This window comes from Diaphorina citri, unplaced genomic scaffold (assembly GCF_000475195.1).
Source record: "Diaphorina citri unplaced genomic scaffold, Diaci psyllid genome assembly version 1.1 scaffold905, whole genome shotgun sequence".
Lineage (NCBI taxonomy): Eukaryota > Metazoa > Arthropoda > Insecta > Hemiptera > Psyllidae > Diaphorina > Diaphorina citri.
Window position 1 is genome coordinate 56037 of NW_007378336.1, and position 15242 is coordinate 71278.

Here is a 15242-nt window from a genome sequence, read left to right on the forward strand (position 1 = left end):
AAAGCATGTAAAAAAGTTTCTTCTGCAGATGTCAAATCACATCTTGAAAAATATTTTGCCAAATTCTTCACTCAAAATACCAACGATTTCTTCATCAACAACATAACTTTCATCTTAACTCAAAACTAACAAATGGTTTGTCTTTCAGCAAGCCTGGCAACGATGGCCATTATCTCAGCGAAGCAAACAGTTGTAACATGTATCACTCATGTAGTAGTTGTAGTACACATTGAAACACATGGTGACACTCTACAAAATACACACTTCGTGACAAGTCCCCTCTTACATGTTAACGAAGAAAACAACTTCCAAGACAATTTAATTAAAAGCGAAATAAACAACAAAAAACACTCAACCCAAGAGCAGCAAGTTCTGATAAAATTTCAAGAACTCGACCAGAAATAAATTGAAACATTAAAAAAATCCTCATTAAAAGATGATGATCGTGAATGGCAAAGAAGAGTTAGAGAAAGATGAAGAAGGAGAAGAGAAAGAAGAAGATTTAGAACAGGTTCAGGAGAGCGGAATATAGCAACATCATAAATTTGTACTTCAATAATAAAGACGCAACATATAAACTCCAACATATGGATTTCATACAACATTCGGAATGTACAATATACATATCTCTACAATCAAACACAGATATATTCCCCATGCATTACAATATATTGACATTTACATCATCCTTTATGATATCTCTACGGGTTTTTATGATATTGTTATATTTGACTCTCAGTCTCGTAGGCGTTAAAGAGATACCCGTATATCTTCTAAATGTGTGAATAATGGGTCCAGTATTTGATAAAACAACGCCCACTATAGCCGCATTGACACGAGATATGGTAATAAAACCAATACTGGTTAGGACTAAAGAAATAAATGAAGATATCAACGGTGTTCCAGGGAGACGTGATTCAAACGGAGAAGTGAACATGAACATGGAGAGAGAAAGGCATTTTACCGTGTGTCCACATCCACACATAGTCGACCGGCCGTCGATCGACATGAACCGTTCACCCTGCCTCGATAACATAGGATTCATCTCGTCGATCGATTCGATATCGATCGACAGCTGGTCGCCTATGTTTGGATACACTTTTAGCATTTCAAGATGTACTTAGAGAGTCGCCACTGTTGATGAAATTCATCATGAAAGTCCAACTGAAAGTTATGACGACCGAGATTCTATTGTGACTTCTTGCTCTCTTGGTCTTTTTGAAAAACCAGACTCGGAAATATTTCTGGTCAAAGAAGAAGCCTGAGCGATGACTTTAGACACAAAACCTGATAGCTCATTGAGGACATATGTTTGTTGGTATTTGCAAAATAAAATGGTCTAATCAGAGCTTTAATGAGAGATAGAGAAAAGGTCAAGTTAATTTGAAATGTCTTGAGGCAAATGATCTAGATTCTGAGTTCTTCAAAAGATTTCGAGCAAACTCTCATCAAATATCAAGGTGTGCCCAAAGCAAAGCAACAAATTCGCCCTTTTTAGAGTGAAAATCTCGAAATAATCTAGCATCCAGGATTTGTACCTGTTTTAATGGAAACCGAACATCAATCCTGCCACCCTTATCAAAACCCAAAAATCTGGATTGTCATTAGCGAGAATAGCGAGGTATTCATGGAGAAAATCAGCAAAGGCATCTAGCATCCAGGATTTGTACCTGTTTCAATGGAAACTGAACATCAATCCTGCCACCCTTATCAAAAGCCAAAAATCTGGATTGTCATTAGCGAGAATAGCGAGGTATTCATGGAGAAAATCAGCAAAGGCATAATTAGGTAGGCGGACAACTCCAAAAACCAATGTTAGTTGTTACTTTACCATGATGAGTTTTGATTGTATAATGGAGGTATGTTATATAGGTATGGTCTTGAATATTGTATATCTATGTATAAATGTAAATACGTATATCTTGCTTTGAAACGTCTTTATATTAAGGAGAAGAGCTTGAGTATTTACTTTCTCTGTATCCATGTTGAACAGTGTAAATATTGAATCTGGATTAAAACAGATCTGAAGAACATCTTCAGAGAGATCATGGCTTCTGTTTTCAAGTCTTGTGGACATAAGAGCTTTGTTTGTTATTGTTCATTTTAAGATTATAATTTGTTTCTCTCTGCAAAACTTTGGTTATTGAAGGTCAGTTAAGAAGTAGTCTCCTGAAAGTCGACGACCTGAAAGGGTTTATTAGCCTACAAGTTGTGTCTTCTCATGTATAAACATATGTATAAGTAGTTAATTGTTGCCTGTATACGTGTTTTATTATGTATGAACTAATTACGGACATGTTAGACAAAATAGACTTTCCACATGTTCCTGGAAGTCGAATATCTAAGTAAGCCACGGATTCAACTTGAAGTCTTTGCCTTGTTTCGTTCATTTTACCTTGAGACAAACGATCTTTGATGTTCCAAGAAGTGTTACAGAGCACAGAATCCCAAAAAGGGTATGAGATGAAATTTTAACCGATCCTGGTTCTGAAAATTTCACGAAAAACGCCACAATTTTTTTTTTTTTTTATCAGTGGTATTATTTTGATAGGTAGAATTTTTTCTCTACCTATCAAAATTTGATTGCTCATGTTTGACGTTTCATAAAGATAAGAATCTTTACAATCTACATCATGCTTCATCATGATTTTTTCATAAATTGGTTCATTTTTTGCAACTTCTAAAAAAGAACTTGATTTCAAAATACTTATACCTGAACCTGAAGGTATGTACATTCCTTCGCAAGATAAAATTCAGGCAAATAGGTATAAAAGTATAATAAAATTAGTTCTACACTCTTTTATTTGTTTTGATGATAATCATTAAATCATATTTTTTTTATTGGCTGAAAATAAATAAATTGTGAAACATTTTAAAGCTCAATTAAGCACGCTTTAATATTAAAATAAAGAACTCCCACGATAGTATTCTACGTCAGTATAGTACACATTTCAGTGGGCATCTATTAGACGAAGTGAAGTAAAATGGTGGGTTTTGGGCGAATCAATGTCTTTAACAATTTCCTGTCTGGCTGGGGGACGTTAAACAGGGAGTAGACCAGCTTATAGTCTCGCTGGGGGACTATAAACAGGGAGTATACCAGCCTGAATTTCGCTTGCTAAAGAAATAGCAAGGATTGAGAGGGAAGGGCATCCACTCGTAAAATTTGTAGCCAAAACCAAATGTCAGCCCAAAGCGCTATTTCCCACGGTAGTATTCTACGTCAGTATAGTACACATTTCAGTGGGCATCTATTAGACAAAGTGAAGTAAAATGGTGGGTTATGGGCGAATCAATGTCTTTAAGAATTTCCTGTCTGGCTGGGGGACGTTAAACAGGGAGTAGACCAGCTTAGTCTCGCTGGGGGACTATAAACAGGGAGTATACCAGCCTGAATTTCCGAAGTGAAGTAAAATGGTGGGTTATAGGCGAATCAATGTCTTTAACAATTTCCTGTCTGGCTGGGGGACGTTAAACAGGGAGTAGACCAGTTTAGTCTCGCTGTGGGGGACTATAAACAATGAGTATACCAGCTTGAATTTCCCTTGCTAAAGAAATAGCAAGGATTGAGAGGGAAGGGCGTCCACTCATAAAATTTGTAGCCAAAACCAAATGTCAGCCCAAAGCGATCACCCTAGTTAGGGCTGATTGAGAGGCTGACGAAAAACGCCGACCCCGAACGCAACTTTATGACCCCCTACAAGACGGTGGGAGTGCAAGGGCAACTGTCAGTGTCTCTAATAACTTAATTATCATTTAAATTCAAACCATGCAATTTATTCTTTCTCGATAATTACAACTTTATGACCCCCTACAACACGGTGGGAGTGCAAGGGCAACTGTCAGTGTCTCTAATAACTTAATTATGATTTAAATTCAAACCATGCAATTTATTCTTTCTCGATAATTATGTCTTCAAGTTGGTATTGGTAATGAAATTCAAGTTGGCATTCTCTTCAGGTCAGACAGTACGTCTGATTCGGAATCTGTAATCGGCTAACACGTGGAAATCTACTCAATTAAAACGTAATCATGAACTTTTTTTTCAAGAGGTTTGACAGAGGGAACTGTAACTGCTAAGGTTTTCTCGTTCCGAAATCGAAGAGAGAAGGAAGCCAGGATAGGAGAAAGCCAGCCGTTTCGAGAAACAACCTCCCCAGGCTGATAGGTTACCCACCAAGATGGAATCCTTCTAGAGCTGGAAGCTGCTAAAATGGTTCCTAACGTAATTATTACCTCTTTTTGTTCGTAGCTCAAGGAGAGTTCGAGTATAAAAATGTTTGTTTCTTGTAATTTTACAATTTAATTCCACCCAGATTGTTTCTTCTCTTTTTTCTCAATGAAGCTTGCCATGTAAGTGGCCGTCGATCACGACTAGGAGACTTGGGTATACAACTATACATTGTACGCCAAAGAACTGCCCATTTATAGGTACTATGTACTTGGAAAGTGTATTCCTTTAGGATCTTTAGATAATTAGGGTTTTTTGGTAGATAAGTTTATAGATTCATGGTTTCTAATAAGTTAATTTGAATCTTTCTCCATTATAAACTTCAGCATATGCATAACCATTTCAAAATGAAGAATACATCCTGTCAAAAGTATTCACATCTTTCGTTCAAGTCACAGAATATTCACTCCCATCTGACCACCTGAAAATATGTGGCCATTCAATGAGCGGACTGTGACAGTGTGACTGGACCGTGGCCTGAAGAATGGAATTGGTCTTCAGGGCAGCTATTTCAAGTTTAGGAAGATCGATCCATGATCAAATTACCATGTTTGTTCACGCGCCACCACTCATATTGATTTGTTGAGTAAACATAGTCAGTCGTCTACAAAGTCTACATTGAGACCTCTCACCTATTATTACCTGACCCCTAAACAACAGCGTTATTGTTGGGAAAGGAGTCTGAAGAGAAATCGACTCGATTTCAACTGAAATCCAACACAAAGTAACAACTTCCTGTCGCCCGAATCCAAATTGAGAGATCCTATCATCGAAACTATTTGATTTTGATGATAGGTTCTGAAGTATTTGATTCGGATGATATACTTAAAACTCTGCAAGAGAAAAAGAGTATTTTTCTTGTGGAATCAGAACTGATATACTATAGCTATAGACTCCAACTCCTAAGCATAGATTTTTTGGGGTGTATGATGATATACTTAAAACTCTGCATGACAAAAAGAGTATTTTTCTTGTGGAATCAGAACTGATATACTATAGCTATAGACTCCAACTCCTAAGCATAGATTTTTTGGGGTGTAGAAGAAGCCATCTTGGATTTCCAATAGTTTGTGCAGAAGCGCTACCATACCACCCATAGTTTAAACTTGGTCAAGCTAAATTTTGTATTTTCTTAAGAGGGAAATGGACTTCAGAAAAAGGGAAATCATTTCAGATTCTACCTACAATAATCATAGCGAATAGCTTCCTAGTGACCCAAAAAACACTCCCAACAATCTCGACCCAAACTTGTGACTTTGCCCAAAACTGAATAGCTCATCCCTAAAGGCAATTTAGCCAAAACTTACAAAATTTAGCTAAAACTTACAATACAAAAGTACCTAATTTAGCTAAAGTTTAGGTACTTAAGTCAACAGTTGGAAATTTGGCTCTTTGCAGAGTATCGTCTGTATACTTACATTCATCAACTCCTTGGTGCAGAAGCGCTACCACGCCACCTAGTTTAAACTTGGTCAAGCTAAATTTTGTATTTTCTTAAGAGGGAAATGGACTTCAGAAAAAGGGAAATCACTTCAGATTCTACCTACAATAATCATAGCGAATAGCTTCCTAGTGACCCAAAAAACACTCCCAACAATCCCGACCCAAAGTTGTGACTTTGCCCAAAACTGAATAGCTCATCCCTAAAGGCAATTTAGCTAAAACTTACAAAATTTAGCTAAAACTTACAATACAAAAGTTTACTAGCTAAAGTTTAGGTACTTAAGTCAACAGTTGGAAATTTGGCTCTTTGCAGAGTATCGTCTGTATACTTACATTCATCAACTCCTTGGTTGTGACTTTGCCCAAAACTGAATAGCTCATCTCTAAAGGCAATTCAGCCAAAAGTTACAAAATTTAGCTAAAACTTACAATACAGAAGTAACTAGGTAATTTAGCTAAAGTTTAGGTACTTAGGTCAACAGTTGGAAATTTGGCTCTTTGCAGAGTATCGTCTATATACTTACATTCATCAACTCCTTGCCGACCTCCGTGGACGTTAGCGCAATGAGGGCCAGTTGACAAGTCTCGGGGCAATAGTTAAGCGCTGTCGATCCGTGGAACGCTTGCGAGCATCCGATCATATAGTTTTGGAGCGCCTCAGCACACCCCTCCCGGTAAGCACACTTGATCCGGGCACTCTCGCAAGACATGTTGGCTTTAGCCGCTCGTATTACAAATAGCATGAGAAGGACGCGAAACATTCCCTGAAACATGGAAAACGGGAGAGTTTTAGTCAAGTTCAAAGTTAGTCAGCTTGCGAAATCAGTGGACAGTTGGACACAATAAATAAAACCTCTACAATTACCTGAAAACCAACTCCTTGCCGACCTCCGTAGACGTTAGCGCAATGAGGGCCAGTTGACAAGTCTCGGGGCAATAGTTAAGCGCTGTCGATCCGTGGAACGCTTGCGAGCATCCGATCAGATGATTCTCATGAAAAATATAACTGTCCAAATGTATTTTTTTCGTAAAGATCGTCAAAAATAATAAATAATCCGATGTTCGGTTATTCCGTGTTCAGTTCTCTCAGATATAACTTGTGAATCTGTTATTCTGGTGGTTTGTTCTTTGGCATGAAGAGCGGTACCTGAAAACGGCTACTTTCCCTGTCGCGTATAATATCTCTAGTAGCGCGGTCAAACTTTCTTGACTTGTGAACATGAAGAGAGAAAGGCAGAAAGGTATTTTACCGTGTGTCCACATCCACACATAGTCGACCGGCCGTCCATCGACATGAACCGTTCACACTGCCTCGATAACATAGATTCATCTCGTCGATCGATTCGATATCGATCGACAGCTGGTCGACTATGTTTGGATACACTTTCAGCATTTCAAGATGTACTTACAGAGTCGCCACTGTTGATGAAATTCATCATGAAAGTCCAACTGAAAGTTATGACGACCGAGATTCTATTGTGACTTCTTGCTCTGTTGATAGTAGGCGTAAAATTACAAACAATTATTCAGACAGATTAATTGGATAGGGATTAGGAAAGCTTTTGGTATTGGTATAATCAGCTATTGAAGTAGAGCCATCAGCTATTAAAGCCCTATGGCCCCATATCATCGCAACCTTATTAGATCTTTTGGTAAATAAAAGCACACAAGGAGCTCATACTTATGTTACCCACAGGATTGTAAAGAACAATGTCAAGCACAATATTATTTGTATTGTACTTAACATTAAGTATAGTTTTAGACCAAGTGATGATCAAGAGAGCAGAGCCTCACAGACTCTGAAAATACACACATTACGTAGGCCGAACTCAAAAGGTCTCTAGGTAAGATCCAATTTATTGGCAAACGTTCTGAACATTCTCATAGAAACACAAAACCCAAGGTCTGCTCATGTTGACTCCATTGTAGAGAACCATTGGGAGTGACGTCATCAGGACTTCAGGCGGAAACAGTACTAATGAGTTGAACTTTGTACCTATCAGCTTCTCGGTGGAACCTGGACGAGGTTCAATAATGATGTTATAGACTTTCACGATACACATGACGACCGCCGAGGTAACTTTAGAGCTTTTAGTTGCATGATATCTCTATTATGTTCGGTTATTCCGTGTTCAGTTCTCTCAGATATAACTTGTGAATCTGTTATTCTGGTGGTTTGTTCTTTGGCATTCTCATTCCTACAATTTCTATTGGTGTAAGATTTACGCAATGTCAAACGAAGCTGCGCGTAATTTACGTGGCGTCCAATGTGTGATTACTGATGCGTTAGGTCTGCTGTTTCCACGGTCCTTATGTTGACTGCGATAACACATTATGCCACGATGCTACCTACGCTACGATGAAAGATTTAAACAAGAACGCAGAAAAACAGCCAGAGGAAACGCAGAAGAATGGAGAAAGAATAACAGAAAGGAACACAACGATAGAGTTGTTAATCTGGTGACACATCTGATAAACGACACTTCATCCAATACAAACACCAACCTCCTACTCCTAGCAGTGAAAACCAGAACTACTGAAACCTTCGGTTATCTTTTTTGGGCACCTTAGCTTGTGACAGTGATAAATGAGGTACCAAACGATGCTATTCCCTGCAGAGCTCTGTTTGTTGTCAAGATAGAAGGAAAAGATACACCAAACACAAAAACAGAACCATATGATTCTCAAACACAGGTTGTTTCTTTGAGAATAATGGAAATTTTGGTGTGACCGTTTTACTACTCGTTTTGTTCGCCTCAATTTCTGTAAACTTCTGGTTAACGCTCTGTATCTTGGATCATGGGCATCATGGTAAGGAGGCCTACATTTTGTCCCCTCAAAACAAATGGTTCTCTGGATATCAAGTTTTGACTGACTCCAGTGTCCATAATATAGAACATGGAAAGATTCATTCTGTGGATATTTAAATACTTTTTCCAAGTTAGAAAGTACCTATCTGTTTAACAATGCATTCTCTAAAAAAATCCGTTGTCTACTGTAGAAACAGATGTGCTATTTACTGCTGATTCCATATTATTCTACATTTGCTGATTACCAAGCTGACTGGCAGAGTGCTGACCTCAAATTTATCGAGTGCTATGCTTCCTGTATTCTATGAAGTACTATTTCACCCATTAATCTTACTTAAACATAAACTCAAATAAAGATTATTAAATCAACACGACGCGACATACATAGGTACATGATATTAAAAAAAATCATTATAAAAAAAACACAAGTTTTTTCTTCAATTTCTCAAAATGCCTTCTTCCTGTAGAGCTGGTGAAACCATTAGTCAATTTAGATAACTTTTAACTTTCAAGTGATGTTTAGTCATGTGAAAAATTCGTGGCATTCAACTAAAAAAAAAGTAATAAAAAAATCAGACTTAAAGCCTGAAAATAATCAGACTTAAAGTCTGAAAATTAATAAGGTGTAGGGCATGCTTGTTTAGCATTATTTTACAAGTTGGTAGGTATGTTGGATTTTTAACCCACTTTTTATGTAGAGTTAAAGACAAGGCCAATAATTACCCAACCATCGATGTAGTTAGGGCTGTGTGGTTTGTGGTACTCCTAATGTTAAAACAAGAGGTAATTCAGTTTCCACTTTTTCCTCGTCATCCTGTATGTCGCATAAAGTGTGAAATATCACCCCTTGCTATGTGCAGTAGGCAATACTCAATATATTCACAAGTCTCGTTTCTTTATTTATGCAGGTACTTGTGGCATTACATTGTACGTTTTATTACCAGCTCGAACCTCTGACCTCTCGAGTGTCACACGGGTACATAAACTTTTGCTCAATTTATAATATACAGGGTGGGGTACAGAGATTAATATTATCGTTCGCTAATACATATTGGATGTTCTATTCTATGTTTTTTTAGTCTTTCCTATGGAGCAAAACAAAAAACAACAATATCACATTTTTCAGAGGGAATTGCTAACTGCAAAAGCACAGATTGTAGGCATCTAGATCTAACCTAACCTAGGCGTGATACAAATAGATAGTAAAGCTGTCTGAAGTTGCACACCAACTGATTAAGCAGTAAAATTGTTAACCTGTAACACTTCTTGGAACATCAAAGATCGTTTGTCTCAAGGTAAAATGAACAAAACAAGGCAAAGACTTCAAGTTGAATCCGTGGCTTACTTAGATATTCAACTTCCAGGAACATGTGGAAAGTCTCTTTTGTCTAACATGTCCGTAATTAGTTCATACATAATAAAACACGTATACAGGCAACAATTAACTACTTATACATATGTTTATACATGAAATTGTTAATTACGAATCCATTGTTGTTGTCTACGTTCATTTTATGTTCTTCAATTCTAATTTCATGTAGGCTAAGATGTTTGCAGAGGTTAGGATTGAACAAAGTATTTATATTATCCATGTCCCATGTTGCCTACACACTTCACACTTTTGAGTGTGTTGCCAATTAGTGGGACAATTTTGAAAACAAAATATAGAAATGTGGGGACATTAACTTGCAGAGGTTAGGATTGAACAAAGTATTTATATTATCCATGTCATATGTTGCCTACACACTTCACACTTTTGAGTGTGTTGCCAATTAGTGGGACAATTTTGAAAACAAAATATAGAAATGTGGGGACATTAAGTTTTTTTAGTCTTTCCTATGGAGTAAAACAAAAAACAAAACAATATCACATTTTTCAGAGCCCCCTTTTTTTACCACTGGTAGCTTACTATTTGCTTATGGAAAGTAAGTAGAAATAGGATAGCAAGGGGGTGAAGCATGAAGCATCCGGTATATTTGGTGCAAAGTATATTTTGTCTAACATGTCCATAATTAGTTCATACATAATAAAACACGTATACAGGCAACAATTAACTTCTTATACATATGTTTATACATGAGAAGACACAACTTGTAGGCTAATAAACCCTTTCAGGTCGTCGACTTTCAGGAGACTACTTCTTAAGGGACATTAAATTCAACACTTTAGCTCTGAAACGTACCCAGGTATTAAAATATAAAACTCGGAATTTCTATATCACACAGGACCGAGATAAGTGATACAGACAAAAAATGTAAAAATTAGCTGAAAGGGAATACAAAAAAGACACTTCATAATAAATCTCAAATTGGTACTACTTTCATTTGGACAATTCCAATTTTGGTATCTTGAATAAAATTGGAAGTGGTAGTGCGCTTAGTTCCCCAATCGGAACTCACGATTTTCTTTCACAACATGAATTATATGGATAAATAATTATCTGATGATACAATTATATTGAGATTGTGGTATAGCTTTCAAAATTTCAAATGAACCACAACCAGAATAATATCACCAAGGTATCACTTTTCTCTCCGGGGTGTGATTCCTGGCAAAGTTTAATGACACAATGAAGCAATCAGCAACACACATGTGCATCGTGCCAAACTCAGCAAAATGAATTATCTGATGATACAATTATGTTGAGATTGTGGAAGCAAAAATTTAAAATTTTCATGTGGAATAGGTATAGCTTTCAAAATTTCAAATGAACCACAACCAGAATAATATCAACAAGGTATCACTTTACTCTCCGGGGTGTGATTCCTGGCAAAGTTTAATGACACAATGAAGCAATCAGCAACACACATGTGCATCGTGCCAAACTCAGCAAAATTATTTGTGTTGAAGTAGTGAAGATATGTAGGTACCCTCTGTCAATAGTAAAGAGAACACTGAGTTTTGGCATCTCCACTAAAATACAGCACTTCTACCAAATCAATCTACAAAGTGTGAACACATAGGTAGTAGACGTAGTAGTCATTTTTTTTCAACCTCCCTTGGGGATTCTTAAAATTTCCCCCGCGGTCTGTAAGAAGAAACAGAGCCTGGTGTTCTCTCTTCGATTCCAAAATTTGTGTTGAAGTAGTGAAGATAATATGTACCCTCTGTCAATAGTAAAGAGAACATTGAGTTTTGGCATCTCCACTAAAATACAGCACTTCTACCAAATCAATCTACAAAGTGTGAACACATAGGTAGTAGACGTAGTAGTCATTTTTTTCAACCTCCCTTGGGGATTCTTAAAATTTCCCCCGCGGTCTGTAAGAAGAAACAGAGCCTGGTGTTCTCTCTTCGATTCCAATGAATGGGAAGATTTTTTTGTCTCACTCTTATCACTTGGTTGTCCTCTTCTTATCCGTTCGTGAAAGGTTTAAATTTTCTCAAACGAATTAATGGCCTCCTTCAGGATTTTTTGAAGAGGTTTGATAGGGGGAACTGTAACTGCTAAGGTTTTATTGCCTCGAAAGCAAAGAGAGAAGACAGGATAGGAGAAAGCCAGCCGTTATCTGTTTAGAATCCGCCCCGGGCGGGAATCAAACCCACGACTTAGCGCTTACAAGGCAGATGCTCTACCCTCCTAGCTAAATAGACTGGCCTAAGAAGGAATTTCCTAAAAGCCCTATAAGGGACTACATTTTTCTCAAGTGGGATTTAGACGACCCGAGTGAAATCCACATTATATTATACTCTTCACTCTTCAGAGTGATTTACATTTATGAGTATTTCCAGCCTCTATTGGACAGTTTTACAACGTTCGTTCTGTGAAACCTTATTTTTCCTAATGGAAATTTTGGCAACTTCTGTCACCAGCCTCTGACCCATGGCTCAAACTTGCCGCTGTTCGTGAAGAGGACGTGTATTTCTGTTTTTTAATATTAATACCACCAAGACCACCCAAGCTCAGTCAGGCACAGGGAAGGCCAACTTTCTGTGCGGATAGGTAAAAATATAAACATTTTTTGACGATGATGATTATACCATAATGGCATAATATTAAAAAAATCTAAATATAAGTATAAAAGTACAAAAATAGGTATCTAAAAATTACATATTATCTAGATATACAAAGGTATATTAAAGAAATCCACAATTTTTTCTCTCGTATTCTAATTTTTTACTCTGCACGAGATTTTGTTATTATAAATGTTGAAAATTTAAATGCACACACGCATGCACGGGAATAATTTCTGAAGAAACGTGGTAGGTAACGAAAATTTACGAGAAATGGAGAGATAGAAGAGATGGGTATGATCGTTTTTATTATTATTTTATTTTATTATTTCATATTATTTTTACTTTTATCAAGTCACTTTATGATCTTTTTGGGTTTTATTATTTTGTTTCAGATTTTTGGAACAGATAGATACCTACCTAGGCAGATACTTTTTGGTAAATCTACTACAACAAGTGAATTAAGTAACAATTTTTATGAAATATTTATGAGAGATTTATCAAAGGAGGCTCTTAGTAAAGATGTGAATTGTGATATCCACAAAAATTTGAAGAAGCTCCCAATTATTGTACCTAGATTTTCCAAGTTTCAAGTTTAGGAGCCTATACTTTCGGGTAACATAATATGTACCTATTTGAACTACAGTTGAATTTCAAGACTGCAAAGGCAAAAGTGTTGTCAATGAAAACCTACTTTGAAAATACCTTAGGAAATTACGCTTCATTACACTTGTCACTCTTGGAAAATTGAACATCAAGGAATTAAAGCTTTAAAGAGGTAAAAATAACTAGACCTAGCAGGTAGATAAGGGTTCTATGTACAACAATAGAACTATTGTGACATATTCATTATTTACATTGGAATTATTTGGCTTCGTACGGACTGAATCTATCAAGACATTTATGTCATCATCAATTCACAAATGACAGATAGACCATCATCCGCAGATTGTGTAAAGTTGTAGCAAATATGTACTTGGTAAGATTCAGTCCTAATTTAAAGAGAATTACATGACAAGTGGTACGGACTGAATCTATCAAGACATTTATGTCATCATCAATTCACAAATGACAGACAGACCATCATCCGCAGATTGTGTAAAGTTGTAGCAAATATGTACTTGGTAAGATTCAGTCCTAATTTAAAGAGAATTACATGACAAGTTAGGTACGTTTGAATCATTTGAATTTTTTTTGAACTACAGTTGAATTTCAAGACTGCAAAGGCAAAAGTGTTGTCAATGAAAACCTACTTTGAAAATACCTTAGGAAATTACAACTATACAAGAGACAACAAAGGACAAGTAAACAGCTAACATGATAGGAACTAGATGCTACAGAAGGTACAATTTCATTCGTTTCAATATCGCCAATAGGTGGCGGTGGTGGTGGTTTCTTAGGGAAGCAAAGTCTGGCCATGTTGTTTTTGATGAGCGGACAATCGTATTCTTCTCTTCCACTACATTTACAGGTTTCCAACTTGGCTGCATTCTGCTGTCGCCTCAGGATATTAATTGAATTTTTACACCTATATATTCTTCTCTTCCACTACATTTACAGGTTTCCAACTTGGCTGCATTCTGCTGTCGCCTCAGGATGTTAATTGAATTTTTACACCTATGTGAGCACTTCTTGCCCTCGAACATTAACTTACAATACCTATGGTAGAACGCTAGAGCGGCATAGCAGGCAGTGTCTGCTTCACAAATAGACCTGGCCACTTCACAGGAGACGATGCTTTCACTCCGCGTGGCCTTTAACACGTACGGCTTGCATACTTCCACGTTCCTCTTGGCTCTCTTGCACATTTCATCTTCACATTCACACTGAAATCAGAAAAAAAGTTTACAATTAGATCAAGTTGTCTTGTGTTCATGTTCAGTGACGGTGGTAAAGGTAAAGTAATGACTACTCTAAATGGACAGCTGATATCTCTTAATAAAACAATCCCTAAATGGCTCCCTAATTTGTGGAGATGCCAAAACTCTCAATATTAGTAATGTATTGCATACAGCATTGAATTGGTGGAGATGTCAAAACTCCGAATATGGATTTTGCGTTAAAATAGTGGAGATGTCATTACTCCCAAACATTAATATTGTATTGAATTAGTGGAGATGTCAAAACTCCCGATATTATATTTGTGTTAATGGCTCCCCAACAAACAATCCTTTCAATCAACCTAACTAGCTCAAACTATGATGACAGAATGCCAGTAACAGTAATAAGGATAACTGTCCACGATGACGCCAAAACAAAAGATCTTGATGAACTACAAAGCAGTCGTCCACTAGCTAATCTACATCAAAACCAACCCAACAACGGAGACCCTAGTACAAACTCTAATGAAATCGTTACGTTACACAAGATACAAAATCATGCATCAAGGCTATACATTGAGTGTATAGAAAAATACTTTCATTAAGCTGTTGCTTGGGGGCATTCTCCTCTCTATGATTATAAGTTTATCTATGAGCCACGGCAATATCCACGCTTTGAGTACTTTCATTAAGTTGTTGCTTGGGGGCATTCTCCTCTCTATGATTATAAGTTTATCTATGAGCCACGGCAATATCCACGCTTTGAGTTCCTCGGAACACAACTAAACTACGTAGTAGGATCTAAGGTTGTGGAGAACATTTCTTGGTTTAAAGATATCTACCAATGGAAAGTTCGTTCTACGAATCTCCGAGGGTGCAAAACAAGAAGTTTTCGTGGCGGAATAAGTTTTAACCAATATGTGAATATTGGTATTCACATCTCTCGTTCAAGTCACAGAATATTCACTCCCATCTGACCACCTG

At 37.0% G+C, this 15242-nt stretch overlaps 1 protein-coding gene across 2 annotated transcripts; it reads right to left on the reverse strand.

Annotated features, from left to right (window-relative positions):
- Positions 1–13457: 13457 nt before the first annotated feature.
- Positions 13458–14289, reverse strand: LOC103512968 (growth arrest-specific protein 1-like). Of its 2 annotated transcripts, none has more exons than XM_026826293.1 (2): positions 14056–14289; positions 13458–13966 (listed from the first exon to the last, which is right to left on the reverse strand). In XM_026826293.1, the coding sequence occupies exons 1-2, from the start codon at positions 14244–14246 to the stop codon at positions 13651–13653; spliced, it is 507 nt and encodes a 168-aa protein (XP_026682094.1). In that variant the 5' UTR covers positions 14247–14289; the 3' UTR covers positions 13458–13650. The 2 variants fall into 2 exon arrangements, with proteins under 2 accessions (XP_026682094.1, XP_026682093.1); XM_026826292.1 differs by having other exon boundaries at positions 13458–13881; positions 13971–14289.
- Between the last annotated feature and the right edge of the window lie 953 nt (positions 14290–15242).

Bases quoted from the DNA above. Each gene is read 5' to 3' on its own strand.
- LOC103512968 (XM_026826293.1), bottom strand. From the start codon at position 14,246: ATGTGCAAGAGAGCCAAGAGGAACGTGGAAGTATGCAAGCCGTACGTG. The intron at 13,967-14,055 runs GTGTAAAAATTC...AAGAATATATAG, and splicing joins GGCAAGAAGTGCTCACATAG to GTGTAAAAATTCAATTAATA.